Source organism: Erpetoichthys calabaricus, chromosome 8 (assembly GCF_900747795.2).
Source record: "Erpetoichthys calabaricus chromosome 8, fErpCal1.3, whole genome shotgun sequence".
Lineage (NCBI taxonomy): Eukaryota > Metazoa > Chordata > Cladistia > Polypteriformes > Polypteridae > Erpetoichthys > Erpetoichthys calabaricus.
Window position 1 is genome coordinate 152,308,171 of NC_041401.2, and position 27,066 is coordinate 152,335,236.

The following is a 27,066-nucleotide window of genomic DNA, read 5'->3' on the forward strand; positions in this document are numbered from 1 at the left end:
ATGTTTATTGTGTTTTGCTGAATGTTGTTTTGAGTTCATTTTAATTTAATTATCTCTCTAAATGTATCTGGGAGCATTGCAGTCAAAAGTACACCATATTAATGCAAACAGAAAAAGAAATGCTTGAGACATAAGTATGTCATGAACATGAAGCACACAAACACAAAATACAACAAATCAAGCCCTAACTTTCCAGGTACTGACTTGCACAGGATTTTAAATCCCTATCAATCCACAGGGATTTTACCTCTGACCTTACTTTTTTTTCTCTCACACACACTCGTGCAATACCCTGGCTTCTTCTCCTCCTGTAAGTTAGCCATTTTCCTAACTCTCCTTCCAGATCTAGAACTTCTAAGTCTCTGACTACTGATCCCAGGATGCCTCATGCGCTCTTTCTTCTGGCACACCTTTGCATTCTGTCTTTGGAAGACTATATATGTCAGGGTCACTTCTCTCCCTTTTAGCCCATTTTTCGTATTAGCATGCAGAGATGTTTCCATATGTATTTCTTCTTCCTTTGGAGGGCTTGTTTAACACTGACCTCTACCCAGTGCCACCTTTATGGTGCCCTTGCTGTTGTATACTGTATAAAGGCATGCACTCAGTCATAACTATATGTCTACTTATACACAGAGTGAGAGGCTACCTCATTATTTTAATTGTATTTACCTAGTAGCTAGCTGAGCAACCATTTTCCATTAAAACAGCCTGAATTCAACATGCTGTTGAAAATGCAGCACAAGGATGTTAGCCAATGTCATCTCAAGAGTCTAATAGTTACTTACTGATTACTAGGTGCTGAATCTTTGCTGCAAACAAATGCTTATATTTCATGTCTCTGATAATCAATTGAGCTAGGCTTTGGCAACCGTAGAAGCCTCTTACTTAGATTTAATTCACTGTTTTGCTTCTAAAAACTATTAGAGGACTTTCCTAGTTGTGTGGCCTGTTGAAAACACCATCTCATAAATGGATGCAGAGATTCTGTGGTTCATTTTGTCTATGACTGGCTAGAATGTTCAGATATCTCCATGAAATTCTATCATTGGCCAACTCGTATGAAGAGACCGAGTGTGTGCCACATAAATAAACCCCATGCTATTACAACACTACAAGCAGGAAAAATCTCTGATGTGATATTTTTGCCCTATCCTTATTTTCCTATCATAGTGCCGAAGCTTGATGGGAGATTCATAACACCAGGCAATATTTTTCTAAACCTACAGTATCCAGTTCTTATGTTCCAAAATCGTGTTCTTTTTCACTGATATGAATGAAACTGACCACTACTCACCTACAGTATGACAAGATACAGTAAATTGAATGATTTACCTTTTTTAACTCCATTGTTATGCTCGTCTGATAGATTGCTGACTGTAATGCTTCTGTTACTTTGCATAAGTTGAGCGTTTTTGGCTCCTCTCGCTTATAGTATGCTTCTGACCAGAGGATGACCATTGTTTGGATTATCCAACACTATATCACATACATTGCCACCTGAACCAAGGTTTCATTTTCCTCAGTCCTTTGGTACCTGCTTGTCTGCTTTAAGCTGCTTTAAGTTCAGTTGTGTGCAATTATGATGTTGTCACTGATAGAGCAGCCAGTTACTTGGAAGAGCAAGTGGTAGTCATAATATGATCACAATGTGTTTGTGTTTACTTATATAAAAAAGAAGTTACTCATTGTTCATGTTTGCATTCTTGCTGTTATCTTTAGGATATTACTGTGGTGAAGTCCATGAAAAGTCCCCCTGCTGGCGTAAAACTTGTAATGGAAGCTATTTGCATCCTAAAAGGAATTAAACCTGACCGGATCCCTGACCCACAGGGTTCAGGAAAGAAAGTGGAAGACTTCTGGGGCCCAGCCAAGAAATTACTTGGGGACATGAAATTTCTGCAGAGTCTACATGAGTATGACAAAGACAATATTCCAGCTTCATATATGAGCATTATTCGCAAGCAGTATATTACCAATCCTGAATTTGTCCCAGAGAAGATTAGAAATGCTTCTACTGCTGCTGAAGGTCTCTGCAAGTGGGTTGTTGCCATGGACTCCTATGACAAGTAAGAATGTATAGCTCAAAGAGTATTTCGTCATTATGTCAGCCATAGGCATTAGCATTTTGTCTTCTTTATTTAATTTACTATGTATATATATATATATATATATATATATATATCTTTTCTTTAAATATGAGTTTTCTTCAACTCCCATCCTACAACCTATTAAATAGTCAGTCTGAGAAGAGTGACAACTAAGATGCGTATAGGAAAAGGATAGAGAGAATGAAATGACAGACATGCTTGTGAGGTGAAGAAACTGTGGCGCTTAATTGAAATGTCAAAGTGAAAATAACAGGTGTGGGACAAGGATGTGACGATTTTCCCTGTGTATGAAGGGTGAGTAAATATATATATATATATATATATATATATATATATATATATATATATATATATATATATATATATATATATATATATATATATATATTGTGAGCTACGCCCGGACACTACCAGCCAGAGACCACGTCTTTATCAAAAAGCACATGTTTATTGAAGGTTACACAACACAGTCCCGCACAGCACACTGTGCTCCCAGCACCTCTCACCCCTACTCCGGGCTTCTTTCTCACTGTCCGTGGGCCGCCTTCCCTCTCTCCACGGGAGCCACGTCCTACTCCCACTCCCGACTCTAGCTCCCTGATTGTAAGGAGGCGGCCCCTTTTGTAATGACCCAGATGGGCTCCAGGTGCTCCATCTGACGACACTTTCTGGTGTGGCGCAAGTGTCAGAAGAGCACCCGGAAGCACTCCGGGCATCCCTGAAAGGATCATCCTCCATGTTCCTGGGTGTGGCGGAAATAGGTGTTTCCCGGGCTCTCTGAAACTCAGGGCGCCCCCTGGCGGTGGCCACAGGCCCCAATGGGCTTGAGCCTCCTTGCTCCTCACCCGTGGTCCTCTCCAGATCCAGGGCGGTTGCCCCCTTGTGGCCCAGAGGACGAATATGCCATCTCCCGGTCCTTCCAGGCGTCCCACCTGGGTCTGTCCCCCAGCCACTTGTGACAATATATATAGTGCCATGCCAGTGTTGTACACAAAAAAATGCAGCTTTCAATGACAATGAACAACTCCTTTGTTGCTCATTGTGTGTTCCCTGTTATAACATACATTGAATCTAAATCTGTAGCTGAGCTGCAAAGAACATTTTACATTAAGTTTAACATGTCTCTGCATCATGTATGCATGCACAATATATGAAAGTGGTCGGATAAATGCCCATCAACTGTTATTGTGTTTGTTAGACCACTGACAACTGTAAGGACAAAGGGTGTGAACTAGAGTGTGTTTTTTGTTCAGACTGTGTTTCACTCCTATTGTGCATTGAAATCTGACATTTTACACATAATACTTTACATTTACTAACATTACTTTCTTCTGCCACAAATCTATCTAAGTCTCTATTCTATTCAATTCCCTCTGTAGCAATTTATCTGATTTTACATGATCTGCAGTTCTGCCTACTTTGGTATCATCTGCAAACTTAACTAGCTTATTGGTTATGTTTTTGTCCAGATCATTTATGTATACAGTAATCCCTCCTCGATCGCAGGGGTTGCGTTCCAGAACCCCCTGCGAAAGGTGAAAATCCGAAAAGTAAAAACCATATCTTCATATGGTTATTTTTATATATTTTAAGCCCTTATAAACTCTCCCACACTATTATAAACATTTCCCGCACAATTATACAGCATAAACCCTTTGTATTCTCTTAGATATTAGGTAAGATTAATTGAAATTATGTATATAAACACACTGTTTATATACAGTAAAATCTAAATATTATTTTAAAGATATCGAGCGTCTCCGATATCACATATGTTGCAGCCATTACGACAGACAGGCCACCAGAAATAAATACGTACATTGCAAAAAAAATTGTATACAGTAAAATGTGTGTACAGTGACACTAAACTATGTACAGGTAATAAGTACTGTATGTAGAAAATTAATTATGGTTACTCACCAACAATGACACAACGACTTGTCCGATAACAATGAGATTAATTTTACTGCACAACAAAGGATAGCGTTACAGCTCTTCTAAAGGAGCCTCTTCAGGCGATTGTGTAGCACCGCCGTTGTTCTTCTTCCAGTAGTCTTTAATCCAAATTCCTAAAGCAGATTCCATCTGGACTACTGCCTTATTACATCCACTTACAACTCGTTTTGCGCCCTAGTTAAAGGACACTGCGGCCATAGATCTTATATTCTTTTCCTCCTTTTTAAATAAAAAGAATTGTGGACTCATTGATGCCGTAATGGCATCCTGCAGCAGTGTAGCTGTTCCCTTCCTTCAACATATCCAAAACTTTTACCTTTTCGGCAATCGTTAGCATCTTCCGTTGGTGCTTGGGCACGGCCCCTGAAGCAGTAGCAGGAGCATGTTGATGCTGAATGAGCGAGACGAGACTTCCTGGTTAACGCAGCGGAATCGAATTCGGCGCTCCGTCGCTGAGCCAATCAGCACACAGGAACTTAACTGCGTGCTCTGATTGGGTAGCTTCTCAGCCATCCGCCAATAGCATCCCCTGTATGAAATCAACTGGGCAAACCAACTGAGGAAGCATGTACCAGAAGTTAAAAGACCCATTGTCCGCAGAAACCCACGAAGCAGCGAAAAATCCGCATTATATATTTAGATATGCTTACATATAAAATCCACGATAGAGTGAAGCCATGAAAGTCGAAACGCGATATAGTGAGGGAATACTGTACTAAAAAGAGAATTGGCTTCACAATTGATCCCTGAGAGATTCCCAATTCTGAGAAAGTTGCACTCAACATAACCCTTTGCTTCCTGCGTTTGAACCAATTTTGTACCCACCTACAGACCATGCCCTCAACTCACTCTTCTTTCAGTTTACTAACATTTCATGTGTTATCTTATCAAAAGCCTTCTGAAAATCAACATAAATTATATCATATGCACTTCATGATTATATCCTTTTGTTGCTTCCTCATAGAATTTCAGCATATTAGTGAAACACAACCTTCTTGTCTGAACCCACGTTGCATACTGTATATACTTGCGGATACGTTCTCCCATGGATAAGTTGGGACTTGATTTTACTGTATAATTTCTGGTGTTTTATAATGTTGGTTGTATAAATTGAATGCGGAAAACTCAAGCTATTGGTCCAAGGGATTATGATATGCTAACGCCCACCTGAGAGAGTAACCACGGAGCACACTGCCTTTTTTTTCTATATATTGTGCCTACGTGTCCTCACAGTAACACCCGAACTGTTCTGAAGCAAAGTTTGCACTGATTTGTGTTTTTTGTATCTCACACCCTCATACACCTTTATCGTAAGAGCATCCCTTATCTACAATGGAGCATTCGATCTAAAGAAAATATGAAGCTGGTTTTAAATTAAACATCGTTGAAGTAGCAAAAGAAATTGGTAACTGCGCTGCTGCAACAAAATTTGATGTGTCTGAGAAACTGATGCGAGATTGGAGGAGGCAAGAAGATGTAACATAAAAAAAAAATTAAGTGTTGGATTTTTGAACAGGCGTATAAGTCAGGGTCTGATTTTATGATCGATTTTTCGGGTTTCAAGACCCGACTTATATGTGAGTATATGCGGTATTTACTAATACTCCAGTTGTAGACATGTGCTGTTTGATCTTTTCCTTAATAATTGCATCCATTAGTTTACCTGAAATCCACATTAAACTTACTGGCTTATAGTTACTCAGATCAGCCGATCACCCTTTTTTATACAATGAGATAATATTCACTAGCTTCCAGTCTTTAGGAATTTCCCCAGTGTGCAGAGATTTTCAAGAAATATGGGCCAACTGTTTATATTTGTACTCACTAACTTCAGAACTAGAGAATAAATGTTATCTGATCCTGGTGATTAGTTAGATATCAGTTTATTTAATCTAAGCAACACTTCTCTCTCTACAATTTCCAAGTTACAAAGTACTGTACCTCCTTAGTAGCCCCTTTCACTTTTGGCAGGTTATTGGCTTCAATAAAATGCAAGTTCAAAGCATTTGCTATTTCACTGTCTGTATATTTGAGTTCACCTTTGTTGGTCCTAACACTCTTCACCACCCCCTTGACTCTTTTACTAGTAAAATGTACTAGTACTGTGACTGTTTAAACATGTGCTCTTTACACCCCCTCTTAGCATTAATGATCACCAGCTTGTGTCTAATGTACCCAAGTTTTCTTTTATGTTCTTCTTTACTGTGAAACCAACTCACTTATTTACTTTTCCATCAATTTTTTGTAGATGTTTTTAGCTTTACAACAAAGTTATTGCTTAAACTTACCTCTTGGTCTTTTTTTATCCCGATTCAGCTTATTTATTCTGTTGTGTGTGCCCACTATGTCCTTCTTTATATCATTTATATTTACCCGAGTGCAGTAATCATTATTTTCTCAGACAGCTCATTTCCATTTTCTCTGTGCAACGAAGGTGGAGTTTCATATCCCATTGGAGTTGATGTTGACTCACAAGGAGGTGTTGGTAGTAGTTGACAGTGGGGATAATGAGGTCAGGCTTGGTTCAGATATGCCACTCAAATCACCCACCTCACTCGCAGTTTTGCTCTTACATTCACTGTCAGCCAGAACAGATGCTACATTGTGAGGTCCTGGCTGATCCATTTCTTCGCCTGACTCTTCCAGGTCAATCTGTGGCAGGCCATATCATGAACTTGAGACGACTTAGACTTTGATGAAATTTTAGCTATCTTTTCCTTCTCTTTCTGACCTTTTGGTTTCCTGCTCATGTTTTGAATATACTTGTAATTGATTCCTCTTGGGTTAATTAAATACCAGATGTCCCAAATAGATAAAAAACTAAGTAACACCACAGCCAGTAGAGCACCATCTCAGACGTCCATTTCTCACAACGGAAAAGACATACTTTTAGCAGATTTGAAGCTGGCTAATTATTTACTTACTTCATTAAGTATTACTTTAATTATTATTTATTTACTAATTAGATATTCTGTTACAAATCTTCAGGATCCCACGTACAGTAAAAGTCCTTCAAGCCTGTGACAGTGATTTTTTTGCATAAGCAGAAAAGAAACTTTATTTTGCTCAAATCAAGCACTTAATAAAGCAGCCAGTATGTTCATTTATTGACATAAACATAAAACTATGGCCTAATTGCAAGCTGAAAGGTGTATTACATATAAAAGTGCATCCTGTGAAATTCTGCCCCTGTAGTTCCATTTGCAAAGATAGATTTCACTGAAGTAGCGTTTGCCTTCTGGGAACACTTACTAGAGTGTACACGGTTGCTCACAGATCACCAACACCACCTTCAAAGCATTAATGGCAAGACAGAATTTAGGAGTTTCTTGCTGTCTTTTGACTGGCCTTAAAAGCTGTAAAAAGACACAAGATAGCAAATAATGACTTGATTCTCATAATGAGTGACTTATTTGCTCTCTGGGCTGGTAATGTGTCTTTTATGAGTGGCAAAATAAATCATATTGCACCTCATGGAGAAACAACAATGCATGCTGTGCAATTTGTACAGAGAGAGTTGCCAGTGGGACATAGCTAAAAGCTTGATCTGAGTGGCAGAAAAGATTGAAAACACAATGTGTGAGTCAGGAATGGCTAAAAGTGCAAGCCAAGAAAGTCAGAAATCACAGTCTACGGCAGGAATGGCTACAAACGCAGAGGCAGTGGAATCTAAAAGCATTGGGGGCTGCTAAAAAATCAATCGGAGAGGCAATGAATAGTAAAAGCACCATCAAGGATCACTTTGAGAGAGTGAAACTAAAAGCAGCAGTTATGTGAAAAGGCAGATGAAAAAGCAGCAAACAAAGAAAGGAAACTTAAGGTTACACATGCATTAAATTAAAAAAGAGACTTAGCTATTGCTGATCTTTTCAATTTGTCAGCCAACATTTACCTAGTCAACAGGAACCTTTTAAATGGACAATATTGTAATGCCAAGGCTCCAGCGATGATGACATCTGGCAGGAACATTTGGACAAACAATAGTATGAGATTCTTTATTCACATTACTACAGTGCCTCTTAGCTTAGCGCATGGTTTGTTCTGTCACAAATATAGCTTTTCTACTATTATATCGTACACTTTCCTTGATCACTGACCTTTTGCTTTGTTTATAAAAAATAGTGATGTAAACATTCTTATATGTATTGTGATGAAGAAAAGGAGCATGGAAGGGAGGAAACATTGGCAAAGGACAGAGACAGGATACATTAAGGCCTATAACATAAGCAGATACACATTATTTAGGAAAAATAGGCATGATTCTGGAACCACAAACTAGTAAAATTGGTGGCACCTTCAAAAAAGACTCATAAATCAGGCCAGAAACTTAATGGCCTGCCCCAATATGGGTCTCACCCTAGATAGCTCAGGCTTTGGCCTACCCAAGCCTAAAATGTGTCTCAGAACATGCAGTTCAAACATAATCCAAGAACATAAAAGAAACAGCAAGAGTGCCCTTCCAGTGAAAGGAAAGCCATAAAAAACCTGGCTTGAGAAGGACAAGGCCATTAAAAGAACTTTATTTATAATTAACTTTTTAAATACTAGCTGGTGCTATCTGTCAAAGATGGGTTGAAATCTAAGTAATCAACACTGACCTCAAGTTTTTCATTTGATACACGTGTTGTCCATTTGGTCTGGTAAAATAAAGTGCACCCAATTCCTTTCTATTGCTGCAACCTTTTTGTCTTTGAAGCTGCCCATTTTCACTGCTTCTTCTTACCGTCAATTGTCAAACTAATCATTCTTATTCAATCTTATAAACTGTTTTTCTGGGAAATGCGTCAGTGGTCACTACCACATTGGCCTGGTTATTTTTCACTCCACCTTTTCCTGTTGTGTCCGAGGGCTAAAAGACGAGCAGGAGATGAAAGATAGTCAAAACCAGTAACAAGATAAAGCCTTTTGCAACAAATCCTTAATCAGAAAGCAAAGTCAAAGGGAAAACTGAAAGTTCATAAACCAGTAATTAGAGAGAATCATTCACACTACATTCATTTGAGGTTTTTATCCAAGTCACAGACACAAATGAATGATCACACCGATATTTAAGGAGTCAAGTTGATGACTTAAGACCTGATGCTGTCTGGCAATGAGGAACAGATTGATAGTAATGAGAATCATAATATGGCATTACCCATATGCAAAACAAAATAACGTTGTGGCACCATGAAGTAAATAATCACTATGGTCAGGAAATATTATCATACAAAAGTAACTGCACAGAAATGTTCCAGAAACAAAGAAACCCATATTCTCACATATATCTTTACTTGGAAAAATGTATTCTTAAAGGAATACATTTTTAAAGTGAACATCTTATAACATTGCCCACAATGAAAAGTTATCAGTCATTAGCATTACAGCTGCAAACTTCATTCATGTGACCTGAGTGGTTATAACCAAGTGGCTGCTACACTGCTGTTGCCAGCACATAATATCAGACAACAGAATAGGCCTGATAAAATAAATGTGTTATTTTTAGATCAATATTTGGTATTTTTATTATAAGTTTTTATTTTTTCCCTTCTTCTACATGTTTTGCCTATTATTGGAGATGAGGAGAGATTTAGCTTGGTTAGTTAATCAGTTATTTTGCCTTTAGCAATGCCGGCAATTAATTAAATAATTTAGTAAGGCTCCTACTTTGTTTATCTTACCTTTCCTTGTTGCAGGAGGTGGGTCTCCGATCATTCGACTTAAATCAAAGCAGCTGAAGCACACTCTTTTTACAAAGCACAGACAATGATTATAGAAATATAATAACTGCATATATTCTTTAACATATAAGAAAGGACTCAGACAGACTAGACAGACATACATATAGCATAGAAGGGCCTGGCTGTTTACTGGTTATTTAGAGTTCTGATTTATCTTGGCACAATGTCAAGTCTTTAAGGATGATGTCCAATGTTGTGTAGAGTTGTTTCTTTGTTACTACTCTGGGTTCAAGTGAAGGATTCTTCTTGTGTTGGATTGCACTCTTTCTTCTTGCTGCATGCTCGGTAAGTCCCTTTGCTGTGTCTTCTGCAACTTCATAGGGAACAACTTTACTCTTTCTGGCATAAGAGTTTAAATGCTGAAGTTCCCTTCTTGATGTAATGGCTGCTTCTCAGCAGACTTGATCTGAAATTTCATCTCCCCAAAGAGGGAGAGGTTCATCAGCTTTCTGGTTTCAAAGAGAGGTTTTAGAAGGTCATTTTGTAAAGTGAGAACACAATTTTTACCTGGAGGAGAGAGACTGTCCCAAGGGAGTCCCAAGGAGTTCACTGACAGAATCCAGGACTCTTGGTGCAGTTAGTTTTTAAGAAGGGACTCTGACCAATCATGATTAAGTTAAACTCACTTCCAGTTCCAAAATTAGTGTCTTCTCATTGATGAGTTATTCTGTCTATCTCAGTTGTCATTCCTTGAATTTTAGGTCTTTGTTCTTGCTTGAGTCCATTTTCCACCTTCTGGTCTGGAAGAGTCCGTACAAAAGGTCTCTGCAAATATGTCTATGCAACTCAGATTTACACTTTTGTTATTGGATGAAGTATAGGCTGGTCCTGGTGCGAAGAGTTCAGTTACCTGCTTTGGAATATATGTTGGCTCTTTTCATTCTTGTTAAATCTGCCATCTTAACATGCCTGAAGGGCCACTAAAGCTTACCAGAATGGGTAATGCCTACTTTGTAGCAACCGAACAGTCACACAGATGCACAAACACAGACATCTGTCCTTTTATTAAGGTCAATAAGGGATGAACAAAAATAAGGTAAAAAAACCTAATACATAAAAGAGAATCTAAAGAAATAAACAGATGTTGGCAGAGCTGATTAGCGTTTTATATTAATTTTTTTTTTCAATTCACTATTGCTTACCTAAATTTTCTTCTTCACTAGTTTTTTTCTTTTTTTGCCACACTTTCGTCACTATCATTCGCAGGGTGTTTCAGTAGAAACCTGTCCAAGGAGCTTTGTTTCTTCCTCCCCTTTAGAATGTTTCTGAAATGAGTTAGGCAAGTGTCATTAAATATCGCCGCTGCACGACCAGTTGCAACTTTTTCAGGGTGTTTCTTTTCAATAAAGTCCGCAATTTTTTCCCACATTGCCAACACTTCCTTTATCTCACTTGAAGAGGTAACCTCCTCCGCCTCTGGCTCCTCTGCGATATCAATCTCTTGCAGAACCTATATATATTGCTGTGTCTGTAGTTTCGTCAACTCCTCCGTCATCAGTTCCTCGGAATGTGCGGCAACAAGCTCTTTGATGTCTCCCTCATCCACCTCCAGGCCCATGGACTTTCTGAGGGACACAATCTCCTCCAGCACTTCCTGTTCAGGTCTAAATCCTTCAAAGTCTCTTTCAGCCACAGCCTCAGGCCACAGCTTTTTCCATGCAGAGGTCAAGATCCTTTTTGTAACACCCTGCCAGGCCATATCAATAATTTTGAGGCATATGACAATGTTGTAGTGGTCCTTCCAGAACGTGAGGTTTGTGCTCTCCGTAACCTCAAAGTAGCATTGGAACATGTGTTTAGTAAAACGTTTCTTGAAATTGGAGATCACCTGTTGGTCCATGGGCTGTAGGATAGGGGTGGTGTTGGGTGGAAGGTAGAGAACCTTTATAAAGCTGAGCTCCTCGAGGATGTCGTCCTCAAGGTTTGGTGGGTGGGCAGTAGCATTGTCAAGGACGAGGAGGGCTTGCAGGGGTAAGTCACTGACCTTGAGGTATTTCTTAACAGCAGGACCAAAGAACACGTTGACCCAGTCCACAAAAAACTGCCTGGTGACCCACGCCTTTGGGTTTGCCCTCCACATAACCTGCAGTTTCTCTTTTAAAACCTTATGCGTCTTGAAGGCTCTGGGGTTTTCTGGGTGGTATACGAGCAGCGGCTTGATCTCGCATTTGCGCACGGTGCGAGGGTCAACCTATCCTTCATGGGCTTGTGACCTGGCATCTTCTTTTCTTCTGCCATTATGTAAGTTTTACGTGGCATCTTCTTCCAGAAGAGCCCTGTGTCGTCACAGTTGAAGACTTGTTGGGGGATGTATCCTTTGGCTTCAATCAATTCAGCAAAGGTTTTTACAAATTCCTCAGCTGCCTTAGAATCAGAGCTCGCTGCCTCACCATGCCTAATTATGGAGTGAATGCCTGTCCTTTTTTGGAAATTTTCGAACCACCCCTGACTGGCTTTGAACTGCTCTTGTGAAGCCTCCTGTGCTGAAGTACCTGTGGTCTGCTGCAACAAATCTGCATAAATGGCTCGTGCCTTCTCGCAAATCATAGTCTCTGTCACAGTGTCTCCTGCGAGCTGCTTCACTGTCAACCACAAACAGTAGGTTCTCCATCTCTTCATGGACAGAGTTGCGTAGCTTTGAAATAATTTTAACGCCCTTAGCTGGAGTTATAGCGTTTATCGAGTCCTTTTGCTTCAGAATAGTACATATCGTAGAAGTAGTGTGATCGTACTGAGTTGCCAAGTCTATTACTCTTACGTCTTGCTCATGTTTGTCTATTATCTTTAATTCCATGGATATCACCTTTTTCCTTTTCTCACCACTGTTCTTTACACTCACCTTCTTAGGACTCATGGTTATAAGAAAAAAAATTAGCTAAATAACTGTACCAAAAAAAAAAAAAAACACAAAATTAAAACTCAACATGACAGAAATGCTTTTGCGGCGAGGTAAACACGTGAACTGAATGCGCAAGACTCGGGAATCAACACCAACTGGCTGTGACGTCACCAAAGCTGGCTCGTATCTCGAATTTTGGTTCGTAAATCAAGGCAAAAAAATCGACCTAGTGACAGCTCATATCTCAAAAAAACTCGTATGTTGGGGCACTCGCATCTCAAGGTACCACTGTACTAAATAAAACATAACCATATCAATATTAACAAAAGGACACAGGCATACTGTACAGTAGAAATTAATTTAAGCATAAGCTAAGGAAAAAACCCTGGCTAAAACATAACAGCACTAGAACAAAGAACATATTTTTGTCCAGCCCAATGCAGAAGGAATGGCATTACCATGCTCTGGTAGGTCCTGTATGTGTATGGGAAGCCTCATAAGAGCTAATGAAACACATAAAGGAGCTTAGGAGTGAGATGTAGACTGTGCATCAACATGTGATATTGCCCCAGAATGCTAGAGGCAACATAACAGTTACCAGAAATATCTGACCTTCCTTGGAAGTCTTTGGCATCCTGGGAGAAGATCCAAAGATCACCATGCAGACAGAGATACATTTGGTCACAAGCTGGAAGAGCAGAGACCACATTGTCCTTTTCAGCCATGAGCCACAGAATGGGCTCCTTTAAATACCTTTAAATACGTGGCCCTATTAAGGAATCTGTTAGCTCAGGAGTTTCTAGACAGAACTCTACCACAGTGTGACTGTTGCAAAGCTAGGACTACCTCAGTTCCAAAAGTAATTTCAGAGTTTAGACCCTTAGTGATCTTGTGATTGGGTTCAAACCCTCTATGAGTCTACAGAGTCACAGAGCTTAGACAATGCCTTGACTTGGTGAGTTTAAGAGAGGCCAGGTTAACACAGATAGTTAAAGATGAGAGACAAGACTTGGAATGTTTTGTAGCAGCTTCTCTACCAGAGAGACATGGGTTTGAGACTTTTGAGGACACAGATTTTATTTGCCTTTTTTATTTGCTACTGTGTTTTATCCTTTTGTTAAACCCCTAAATTTGAGCTTAGTTACTTCAAATCATCTGTAGGTATTTGTGTGTATAAATGAGCCTTAAGATTAACTGTTACTCTGTACAGGACTGTTTTCTGCCTAACACCGATGCTGCCATAAGAGGCTCTAACCTTACACAGCCCAGAATTGAATAAAGTGGGTCTGAACAGGCCCGGTCTTAGGTATTATGGGGCCCTAGGCGAAAGGGGGGTCCAGGGGCCCCCTGGAAGCTCTGTGAAATGCGTGAAAATTAGACCAAGGAGTCGATCCGGGGCCCCCTGGACGCCGGGGCCCTAGGCGGTCACCTACTTCGCCTATGCCTAAGGCCGGGCCTGGTCTGAAAATGTTATGTTTTGTACTTTAGTCTTACATTATAATCTAGCTATGTTACCCATCTATGATGGGTTGAAATCTACGTAATCACCGTAAACCTCAGAGTTAATGTTTGCAGTGCACCATCTATTGGAATGTATTTTGTAATGCATGTAGTAACAAAATGCATTGAATTTGTCATTGCAACAGATGATGCATTACAAACATTTTTAGTTATAAAATGCATTACTACAAGTGCTTGTAATGTGCTATCCTTTGAAATGATAAATGCAATGCATTTTACTTCTACAAATATTGGTGATGTGCGATCTGTTGGAATGACAGAAACATAGAAACTGAAAGGACACACGGATACATAGATACACAGAAATTTTTCCTTTTATAAATTTCGCCCAGTGTCTAAGGCAGTGGACTGTAAATGACAAGGTGGGTGGTTCAGTATCCTCCCCTGACTCACTGTACTTTATTGAGAATGTCACTTAATTTCCAGTTCAGCTGTGATTTATAAATCACTTTGAACTGACATTGTCTGCTAAATAATTAAATGTTAATGTTCAGCACTTGCCGTATCTTGCAGAAGGCATTACTTGTTGCTCAAGTCCAAGTGAAAATTTACATTCTACACAGAAAAGGATATTGTGAACCACAAACCCCTTTTTAAGGTTTTCCTCACAAAACCTGTCATCAAAATATTTACTGTATGTATCTATTCAATAAATCAAATATTTGTTTATTGTCCAAGCAAGACTTATGTAATGTGATATGAAAGCTTAGTTGGAACTTCTGGAGTGTCATTTGAAATGCAACTGTTTTAGTACTGTTTGTACGCAAAAGGAGCTATGAAAAAAAAACAAAACCTGGGCAGTATGTTGGTTCAGCGTTTATTGATGATGCCTCACAAGATATGAATATTGTATTACACCCAGAATTTTTTCCCTGGCTTCTATTTATTTTCTGTTTGTTTATTGTTTCTGTTATATTTATTATTTTTCATTCATTTATGTTATTTCTGTGAGTTTTGTTTATTATTTGTTTATTACATACTGTTTCTTTAAAGTGCCATCCATGCTGTGCGTTCTGTGGGTAGAACCCCAAGAGGCTGGGCCACCCTGACATCACAGCTGGGTTGTCCCACTAGCTCTTAGGTCAGTCAGAAAGAGAGGTCTGGCAGTGGTTCAATGAATGTTATAGAGGCCAGTTGTGAGTACTGCTATTTATTTATTTTAACTTCTATTTTTCTTAGAATTTACCATTGCGTTAGTGTTTTGGGATTTGCTTGATGGTTTTCTCTCCCTTGTGAGGAATTTTTGTGATATATTTTGGAACTCTCTTAATTCATCTTTAAAATCAGTTCCCTATTTCAGGGGCCTGATTAGGTCAAAGCCTACAGATTTTAGTTATGTGACTTGAGGTGAGCCCTTTATCAGCAGGACAATGAAGTTCTCGTTCTGCTTTACAGTTTTTTTTGGAGACCGAACACTTTTTTTTGTTATGTTTCTGATGCTGTGTTACGACAGTGAAGACTGGGTTCAAAGCTCAGGTGTAGTCATTCTCTGTGTGGGGTTAACATGTTCCCTCCATATTTGCATGGGTTTTTCTCCAGGTATTCTGTTTTTTTAATCTACAGTGCATCCAGAAGGAATTCACAGAGCATCACTTTTTCCACATTTTGTTATGTTACAGCCTTATTCCAAAATGGATTAAATTCATTTTTTTCATCAGAATTCTACACACAAAACCCCATAATGACAACATGAAAAAAGTTTACTTGAGGTTTTTGCAAATTTATTAAAAATAAAAAAACTGAGAAATCACATGTACATAAGTATTCACAGCCTTTGCTCAATACTTTGTCGATGCACCTTTGGCAGCAATTACAGCCTCAAGTCTTTTTGAATATGATGCCACAAGCTTGGCACACCTATCCTTGGCCAGTTTCGCCCATTCCTCTTTGCAGCACCTCTCAAGCTCCATCAGGTTGGATGGGAAGCATCGGTGCACAGCCATTTTAAGATCTCTCCAGAGATGTTCAATTGGATTCAAGTCTGGGCTTTGGCTGGGCCTCTCAAGGAAATTCACAGAGTTGTCCAGAAGCCACTCCTTTGATATCTTGGCTGTGTGCTTAGTGTCTTGTCCTGCTGAAAGATGAACCGTCGCCCCAGTCTGAGGTCAAGAGCGCTCTGGAGCAGGTTTTAATCCAGGATGTCTCTGTACATTGCTACAGTCATCTTTCCCTCTATCCTGACTAGTCTCCCAGTCCCTGCCGCTGAAAAACATCCCCACAGCATGATGCTGCAACCACCATGCTTCACTGTAGGGATGGTACTGGCCTGGTGATGAGTGGTGCCTGGTTTCCTCCAAACGTGACGTCTGGCATTCACACCAAAGAGTTCAATCTTTGTCTCATCAGACCAGAGAATTTTCTTTCTCAAGGTCTGAGAGTCCTTCAGGTGCCTTTTGGCAAACTCCAGGCGGGCTGCCATGTGCCTTTTGCTAAGGAGTGGCTTCCGTCAGGCCACTCTACCATACAGGCCTGATTGGTGGATTGCTGCAGAGATTGTTGTCCTTCTGGAAGGTTCTCCTCTCTCCACAGAGGACCTCTGGAGCTCTGACAGAGTGACCATTGGGTTCTTGGTCACCTCCCTGACTAAGGCTCTTCTCCCCCGATCGCTCAGTTTAGATGGCCAGCCAGCTCTAGGAAGAGTCCTGGTGGTTTCGAACTTCTTCTACTTATGGATGATGGAGGCCACTGTGCTCATTGGGACCTTCAAAACAGCAGAAATTTTTCTGTAACCTTCCCCAGATTTGTGCCTTGAGGCAAACCTGTCTCGGAGGTCTACAGGCAACTCCTTTGACTTCACGTTTGGTTTGTGCTCTTACATGAACTGTCAACTGTGGGACCTTATATAGACAGGTGTGTGCCTTTCCAAATCATGTCTAATCAACTGAATTTACCACAGGTGGACTCCAATTAAGCTGCAGAAACATCTCAAGGATGATCAGGGGAAGCAGGATGCACCTGAGCTCAATTTTGAGCTTCATGGCAAAGGCTGTGAATACTTATGTACATGTGCTTTCTCAATTTTTTTATTTTTAATAAATTTGCAAAAACCTCCAGTAAACTTTTTTCACGTTGTCATTATGGGGTGTTGTGTGTAGAATTCTGAGAAAAAAATGAATTTAATCCATTTTGGAATAAGGCTGTAACATAACAAAATGTGGAAAAAGTGATGCGCTGTGAATACTTTCTGGATGCACTGTAAATCTCAAAGGCATTCATATTAGGTTAATTAGTGAGTCTAAGTTGGCGTAGTGAGGTTGGATGTGTACATGAGTGTGATGGACTGATTGCTCTTGGGATAGGCCAAAAAAAGCCCTGAATTGGATTTCACATGGCAGCATCACATCCTAGATAGGTTAACAATTCATCAAAGAACACAATCGCATACAAAATCAAATTTTGTGTCACCTAGTCCCCATAATTGAGACTGTTTGGACTGTGGAATGAACTATTAAAATACGTTAAGAGGGTGCAAACTCCACAAGGATGGCATCAAGGCCAGAAAACAGGTAAATAAAAATCCATACTCCTTTCTAAACATTTCACTAAAGGAGGCATTGTAATTTAAAACAACACTGGCAATTAAGTCAAGTGCAGCATGGTTAAACATAATCAAATAGTCAAACGAAACATTCATGGAGTGATAATAATACATGTTAAATATTAATACATAAAATATTGGGAAAAGGTCACATCCTAAATAATCTACATAGTGTAAAGTGTATATACTGAACATTTCTATTGAAATAATGACTTAACGTAAAATGTTTTACAGGACTATAGTGTAAGAAATTGCCTATCATTTAGGACAAACAATTTCACAGCAGACTCCACCAGATTGCATTTTTAGATGACAGAATAGCTAATTCTGGGCATGCACTAAAAGAAGCCAAGGAATTCAGTGAATACGTTTTTATAGAATGGGAGGGCTTGAAGGAGAGGTTTCTAATTGTAAGGGGCAGTCACACACACATTAGGAGGGGGCAGAAGTGCAGGGTGAGGGAATTAGGAGGGAGGAACCAAAAGTGGACAGATGGTGGTGAGTCGGGTGACAGATGAAGTGGATGGGATACATAAAGTAGTGGGAGAGGAAAGCTATAGGGCTTTGACAAGCGCTTACATTTTTGGCAGTGTGTTCCACAACCCAAAATAGCAGAGCCAACAATAATGCCTTGTTTGTCCAGGATTAAGTTAAGCAAAATAAACTTGAAGAGACCCTGGCAACTGTGAGTCCTCCATAGCTGGATCGCTACACATTCATTACAATTCATAACTTCAATGGTTGTTTTTTTAATGCCTCACAGATACTTTTCATCACAAAGTGCGCATGAAATTTTGTCTTGTTAGAGAAATAATCTAGTTTGATGATTTGTAGCAGGCATACTTAACAAATTTTTAAAAAATGTATGTTCTTGGCCATACTTAAAATAATAACATTTAAGATTCTTACAATACAAATTGCATGCATCAGCTCCGCTTTTTGATTGCTCCTGCATTTCAGTTTTTTCTTACCTCAATCGTCATTCACTGGAGGATTGTGGTCTTCTCTTTAAGTCCGCTTAGAGGACCCTGCTGGGCTACATCTGTATACAGTAAAAACCTAAAAAACACGTATAAGGTATATTATATCACTTTGGCATTTGATATAGTGAAAGTCTGATAATATATTGCAATAATTGTTAGGTTCATGCAAGCGTTCTTCAAAATAATGCAAAATTTATTTTTATCTGCACTGGAAAAATGTGTGATGGGATTTTTCATATGCGTGACCACTCACTCACACAGATATTATAGAGAATGAGAAATATGAGGCAAAAAATATCTTTCATCATCAAGTGAGACATCTTGCAGTGTGGTGTGATTGATGTCTGATGTAATGTTTTGTGAAGGTCTTAACTGTGAATGTGCATGAGTGTTTCTACTGGGATCAGAGGGTTGTGTTGTTCAGTGTGTCATTTGTTAAGATGGCTAAAGTAAGTGAAGCTACACAAGTAAACGGAAAATGTTTAGGGAATTTAACACTAAAAATCCACGGTTTCATCAGCTCTAGCGGGTAGCATTATATGTTTGTAGAATATCCTGCCATGACTCTGTGCAGCCGACTAGGCTAATTCCCTCTTGCACCATTGTCAGTACTATGAATGTGAACTGCCGTCACAGAGCAGAACGCAGCAGTGTATTTTTACATTGATGTGACACTTAAAGCAGGAGATTTAAGAGACACATATGTCCTGTAGTGTCTAAGAATGGATCTACAAACAGACTGACGGAGATGGATTGTATTAAATGTATAAGTTTGTGTATAAAGTAATATTTGGTTGTACAGTGGTTAGTAAAGCTAAAATCTGTATGCCATTGATATTCTGCATTAGGTGAAAAGGGAGTTGTTTGATAATCCAAGAGATGGACATTATCAAAACTCAAAGTCAAAACACTTGTGCTGGTTGATACCAAAGTCACAATAAACCAAAGAGAACTAAGCCCAATATGCTAACCAAAAGATTAGTTGAAAAAACCATGCCAAAGTATAGGAATCACCACTGATGCACTGCCATTTCTTCAAGAAAGTTTTGCACGTATCCAAAATCTTTGACAACAAGGAAGTGGAAGTTGCTGTCTTTTATACTGTTGTAACAGTGATGTCCTCAAAACTGCTGGCTGTACTAGGTAAGCAACCTAATGGAAGCGGTATGCAAAACAACATCAAAATGGAGGTGTCCATGGAAAATCAAGATAATTGAGTGTCAAGATGTGGAAATATACTAAAACCATTAGAAACTGACTTCCCATCTTTCAAAACCCCTAATATGACAAAAACTACAAAAAAACTTTTTGAATACCTGAGGAAAAAAGACGGAAAATCATGAGTCCTAGGTTCATGTCTCAGCGAAGTAATGGCCAGTGCATTAAATAACGCCTCCTAAGACAAGGTACATTTTTTCAGAGCCTCCAGTCCAGTCTAAAATATATCATTAACAGGCATGAGACGATATTAAAAACAAAAATGTGCAACTTCTTTACTGTTTTTGTTTCAGTTTCCCCCCAATGGATGAAGTTTGACATTTAGGATTGAGAGGCCACACAAATAATAAAACAAATAATTTTTTAGAGTCTCAAATGTATTATTATATTTATAATACATCCCATTTCAAATATTGTAAATTATTTCAGAGAGAAAGTTGGAATATATATATATAGTTTTGCTTACATTAACACATTTAAAACTTAGAAAATGCAAAAAGTACACAAATACTGTTAACAATATTTAAATGATAGAAAATGTTGCTTTTTTAAATTTTTTGTCTACTTATTGTAACTGTGGCAAAATAATAATTTTCTTATTTTTTTAACAATTTAGAAACTGTACATATGGCATTAAATTCTATGCTTTCTATGACTTAATTGTCTTGCTAGGGCTTTTTCAATTTTTTATTTGCTTCATCATGGATGAAGTGATGGAGAGTGTACCCAAGGGAGAGAGAGAGAGGCAGGCACTGGGTGGCAATGAAGAGTTACCAGGATAGCTGGGCAACTACAGCAGAAGTAGTAAGGGTGACAGCTAGAAGGGTACTTGGTGTGACACCTGGAAAGAGGAAGGAGGAAAAGGAAACCTGGTGGTGGAATGGGGAAGTACAAGAGAGTATACAGAGGAAGAACTGGGATAGTCAGAGAGATGTAGAAAGTAGACAGGAGTACAAGGACAGGAGTACAAGGAGATAAGGCATAAGATGAAGATTGAGGTGGTGAAGACTAAAGAAAAGGCATATGATGAGTTGTATGAGAGGTTGGACACAAAGGAGGGAGAAAAGGACCTGTACCGACTGGTGACAGAGGAGCCGAACTGGGAAAGATGTGCAGCAGGTTAGGGTCATAAAGGATAAAGATGGAAACATACTCACAAGCGATGAGAGTGTGTTGAGCACAATGGAAAGAGTACTTTGAAAGACCGATGAATGAAGAAAATGAGAGAGAGAGAAGATTAGATGATATGGAGATAGTGAATGAGGAAGTGCACCGGATTAGGAAAAAGGAAGTAAGGACAACTATGAAGAGGATAAAGAATGGAAAAGCCGCTAGTCCAGATGGCATACCTGTGGAAGCACGGAGGTGTTTAGGAGAGATGGCATTGGAGTTTTTAACCAGATTGTTTCATACAATCTTGGAACATGAGAGGATGCTTGAGGAGTGGAGAAGAAGTGTACTAGTACCGATTTTTAAGAATAAGGGGGTTATACAGAACTGTAGTAACTACAGGGGAATAAAATTGATGAGCCACAGCATGAAGTAATGAGAAACAGTAGTGGAAACTAGGTTAAGAAGTGAGGTGATGATTAGTGAGCAGCAGTATGGTTTCATGCTGGGAAAGAGCACCAAAAATATGATGTTTAATCTGAGGCTGTTGATGGAGAAGTATAGAGAAGACCAGTAGGAGTTGCATTGTGTCTTTGTGGACTTAGAGAAAGCATATTACAGGGTGCCTAGAGAGGTGTTGTGGTACTATATGAGGAAGTCGGGAGTGACTGAGAAGTAAGAGTGGTACAGGATATGTACAAGGGAAGTGTGACAGTGGTGAGGTCTGTGGTAGGAGTGATGGATGCATTCAAGGTAGAGGTGGGATTACACCAGGGATCAGCTCTGAGCCCTTTCTTATTTGCAATGGTGATGGAATAGTTAACAAATGAGATTGGACAGGAGTTCCCATAGACTATGATGTTTGCAGATGACATTGTGATCTGTAGCAAGAGTAGGGAGCAGGTTGAGGAGACTCTGTTAAGGTGGAGATATGCTCTAGAGAGGAGAGGAATGAATGTCAGTTGCAAGAAGACAGAATACATGTGTGTGAATGAGAGGGAGGTCAGAGGAATGGTGAGGGTGCAGGGAGTAGGGCTGGCAAAAGTAAAGGAGATTAAATACTTAGGTTCAACAGTATAGAGTGTGGAAGAGAGGTGAAGAAGAGAATTCAGGTAGGGTGAAGTGGGTGGAGAAGAGTGTCAGGAATGATTTGTGATAGACAGGTACCAGCAAGAGTGAAAGGGAAGGTCTATAAGATGGTAGTGAGACCATCTATATTATATGGGTTGGAGACAGTGGCAGTGACTAAAAAACAGGAGACAAAGCTGGTGGTGGCTGAGTTAAAGATGTTAATATTTGCACTGGGCCTGACAAAGATGGACATGATTAGAAATAAGTACATTAGAGAGTCAGCTCATGTTGGACGGTTGGGAGACAAAGTCAGAGAGATGAGATTGTGTTGGTTTGGACATGTGCAAAGGAGAGATGCTGGGTATATTGGGAAAAGGATGGTAAGGATGGAGCTGCCAGGTAAGTGGAAAAGAGGAAGGCATAAGACAAGGTTTATGGATATGGTGAGAGAGGACATGAAGGTTGTGGATGTAATGGAGCTAGATGCAGAGGACAGGAAGATATGGAAAATAATTATCCGTTGTGGTGACCCCTACCAGGAGCAGCCAAAAAAAGAAGAAGAATGGAGACCAATATCACATTGTTGTTTTTTTAAATATTTTGGTATGTGTGACATGTGAAGGAAATTTGCTCAAATTGCCATGCCACTCATTTGTACAGGCAGGCATAAGTGCTGGGTGCACGCACTACCATTTTAGTCACTTATGCTGACTACTTAGAATCTCTTTTCTGACAGGAGCAGCTATTGGGGATGTAAAAGAGGAAATAACCTCTTTCAAGCAAAATAAACTAATTTGATGTTGAAATTGTACAGAGCGTCATTTTAACGATAATTGACATGAAGGTGAGAATTGCTTAGGCTGGGATGGATCATAGTATTTGTTGATACATCCATCCATTTTTTAAATCCACTATTCAGGGCAATGTCATGGGGCAGCTGGAGTCTATCCCAGCAAGCAATGGGCGCCACCTGTCGGAAAGTACACACAGGCCAATTTAGCATCTTCAGTTCACCTAACCTGCATGTCTGTAGGAGGAAACGGCAGTAAACCCACGTATGCCCACATGCAAACTCCCCAGATGGATCACCCAGGACCAAAACCATTAGCAGTGACTTCATCCCAACTCCAAGCCCCCTGTGTACTGGATGAAGGGGGCTTTTTAAGACTGGATGTGGTAACTGTTCTGGGTAAGTTTTCCCAAGTACTTCTGGGTTACCTGGCCAGCACTCAAAGGTCTGCTGGTATCCCTGAAGATCTCCCCCTAACAGCATCAGGTTTCTCTGCAGGCTCCTCATATTGCAGAGTGTCTGTTCTCTCCAGTACTCCTGTGAGTCACTAAACACTAAGCTGAGCATTAATTGAAAGTCCAAGGAGCTGTGAGACAGCAGCAGTAACCACTGAACTATTGTCTATTTACCAAATTACTAATATGAAGAATAGTACCTGCTCACAATAAATCTTAATTGTTCCAAACTTATGTGAAGGGTGCTGCCATTAAGCCAGCTACAGTAGAGCTATGTTAAAGGCACAATTAAGCAACTAAATCTACAAAGTTAAAGTAATGTGGTCCTAATGATCAGGGGGTCCAGTATGTGTTTCATTTTATATTATAATGAACAAATGGATGATCAACGGGAAAAAAACTGACCACTGTGGGAATTCTATATCAGTGGTATCCATCAATTTCTTTACATCATACCTATAGAATCTCTTTTTAAATGTAGCCAACATTGATTTTAACTGCTCTGATCCTTTTGTCTTATCAGAGTAGCAAAGATTGTTGCTCCTAAAAAGATAAAACTGGCCCAGGCAGAGGAAGAACTGCGCATCGCCAATGAAGGGCTAAGGAAAAAGCAGGCTGCCTTGAAGGAGGTCCAAGACAAGCTGGCCAAGCTGCAGCAAACATTGGAAATCAATAAGATGGAGAAAGCGGATCTAGAGAACAAGGTGCTTAGCACAAATAAAACTGATATGTCTTTGGAAATAGATGCATGGGTTGTAATAAAAGTTATAGCATTTGACATCTGATGAATAGATTTTTTTCTTTTGAACTCATAAAACACCTGCTCCCTTGCACTCTTCATACTTGAAGCAGGCATGGTATATGTGCTTCTAATGAAACAAAAATATAGATTTTTGACCTAAATGCCTCTTTCTATCTTTAAAGCACTTTTGACAGACAGATATCTCCTAAATGGTGTTAAATAAGTAACAATATAATACTCCCAAGTTAGATAGCTGCATTGAGTTCAGAGCATGTTACCTTTACCCTGATGTTGTAACGCTTAACAAAATTGATGAAGGAGAGACAACATTCCTTCCATTGATTTGCATGTAACTTAATTTAATTATATTACCCTCCTTAGGTTGATTTATGCAGCAAGAAGCTTGATCGAGCTGAACAGCTGATTGGTGGGCTGGGAGGAGAAAAGACTCGATGGAGTGTGACAGCCAAGCAGCTGGGGGTCCAGTACACCAACCTGACGGGTGACATACTAATCTCTGCTGGCATAGTAGCATATTTGGGAACGTTCACCTCCACTTACAGACAGGTATTCTGAAGAGGTCTAAGTATTCAAAACTTTTGACATATAGGGTATTTTATTAATATTTTTCCATTATAGAAAATTAGGTAACATCGGGAAAATGACGTGATTGCTCTTAGTGCCTACGAGTGGAGTGGTGGCTCTGTGGCTAAGGATCTGCACTGGTATCTGTAAGGTTGCTGGTTCAAATCCCATTAATGCTAGAAATGATCCTACTCCTTTGGACTCTTGAGCAAGGCTTTTTACCTAAAAATTTGCTCCAGGGGCACTGTACAATGGCTGACCCTGCACTCTGAACCTCAAAAGGTTATGTGAACAGACAGCTTCTCCTCCGGGATTAGCAAAATATATCAAAACAAAAACAATTGCATTTTAAACTTTAAAATTTACATTGCTTTCTCAGAAATGTTTATATTTAATATATGTGTGCTCACTGCTTTTACCCCGTGTGAGCATGTGAAGAAAAAGTATATGGCCAATATACTATGAACAAGCAAACAACTTAAACCTTCAGCATGTCCAAATAAAATCATCAGTGTAGAAAGGGTTCAGCAATTTTATTCAAATTGTGCTTACTGTTATAAACTATATGAGCATGTAAGTAAACACTATACAGTATAGCCAATTTTCTCAAAGGTTTTAATGAACAATGACTATGATTACAGTAGTCACTCATGTACCGTACTGTTTGTAAAGGTGTGGAAACTGATAATTAAGAAGCATTGATTATGAATCTTTTCATAAGTTTTTGTTGAATCTTAACATAGTGTTAAACTTATGAAATAGTTGTATCCATGTTGCTTAAAATTGTTCATGAAGTGCTCATTCATATTGTTTTGTTCCCATTTTTGCAAACAGTTAATTGGTTGTATTGTTACAATGAATTCTACTTCTTTAAAGAACATTTTTTTTATATGTTACTTACACCATGCTGTTTGTAGTGATGGCTGAGAAAATTGTTTAATCCCACACAGAGTGGATATATCTAAGTTTCTTATATAACAGGAGTCTATGGGAAACAATACCAAAAGGTCAATGAAAACAACCCATGCTACTTGTGTTGCATAATCCACACTTCAAGTCATCCACTCATATGCTCACAACGTCCCAAACACATGAAAATTTACTAAAATATTGTTAAATATGACACTTTGGAAAAACGCTCTTGCAAATGAAAATGGAACATACTCAGATACGCCTTAGCATTTGCTCAGTTAACTTATCATTATAGTATGGCTAAAGCTTCTATCTAAATGCATGTTTGCAATTCTTGGACTTTGCTCTTCTATTCAGATGACTTGCTAAAGCGCAAATTAATTATGATAATCATGATCATAACAAGTGTTTTTGTCTGTATTTGCAAAAAATAAACTTTTTATTTATGACGAATTTATTCACAAAATAACAATATTTAATAGCCATAATTTAAATAGATTATTCACACAGTTCTTAGTGGTAAACTAATCTGTTATAAATATCCTCTAGTAAACACATTAAGAAATTATTAAAATATGTATAAAATGCTAATATAGTAATGAACACCATCCCAATGAGTTTTACAATTTTACAAAACATATTTACATTTTTTTACACTTGGAATAGATATATGCTAAATAACTTACTTAGGCTCATAGAGGGGATCAAGTCAGTAACTTTTGTGGAAGAAAAATAAGCGACATTCATTACTTATCAAATAAGAGGTCTTTATTACAGTTCATTGATGGATTCAGAATTTCTTTTTCTTGACTTTGAATAATCTCATTCTGTAGCTTCCCCCCCCCCCCCCCCCCAATCTACTCATATCCATCCCCCTTATGTCATAGATGGTTAGAGTGGTTTTGGCTGACTGACCAGAATATGTGAAACAGTGACTAAAAGTAGGATGTACATATTGTTTTTCGCTCTGCTATTATTGGTAATTAGTGAAGTAGGTGATTAGTTCATATCAGACATCCGCACAGATCTTGTGTCAACTTCATAATCCAATCCCTTGTTTTGAACCAACATATGCTTAAAACAATGGGTAAAATAACAAATCACTAAATGACCCACAGTTAACAGCTTCACATCTCAGACATTGCCTGCCTCCTAAGGAAATACATTTTTCTATGTATAACATTTACGCTTGAAAGTACCACATTGCAAAAGGCAAGAATAAGTTCTGTACAGATGACAATGTACTGTGAAACAGAAGTAATATAGAAAGAATTAAAAGGCGATAAGTCAAAAATTATAATAAAGATGTATATTCGTATTCATAAGCATAATAAATTCCGCACTTTGTAGTTCAAAATCAAAATGCCTAACAAGCTTTCAGGTAATGAAAATATAGAAATAGGAGTATGATTTATATTTCTGTTAATTAAAATGAAGTTAATTCTTGTTAAATATGGTGGACACATTTTGCATGTTGGGCAGACATGCATTTAAGGATTTTACTGTATTCTACAT

General features: G+C 38.9%; 1 protein-coding gene across 3 annotated transcripts in view; it reads left to right on the top strand.

Annotated features, from left to right (window-relative positions):
* Nucleotides 1-27,066, top strand: part of dnah7 (dynein, axonemal, heavy chain 7) — a 496,694-nt gene that overhangs the window by 307,524 nt on the left and 162,104 nt on the right. For all 3 annotated transcript variants that reach the window (XM_051930473.1, XM_051930475.1, XM_051930474.1), the window contains exons 43-45: nucleotides 1,723-2,069; nucleotides 23,836-24,016; nucleotides 24,436-24,621. In XM_051930473.1, the coding sequence (XP_051786433.1) occupies nucleotides 1,723-2,069; nucleotides 23,836-24,016; nucleotides 24,436-24,621 (714 nt within the window). The remainder of the gene's footprint in view (nucleotides 1-1,722; nucleotides 2,070-23,835; nucleotides 24,017-24,435; nucleotides 24,622-27,066) is intronic.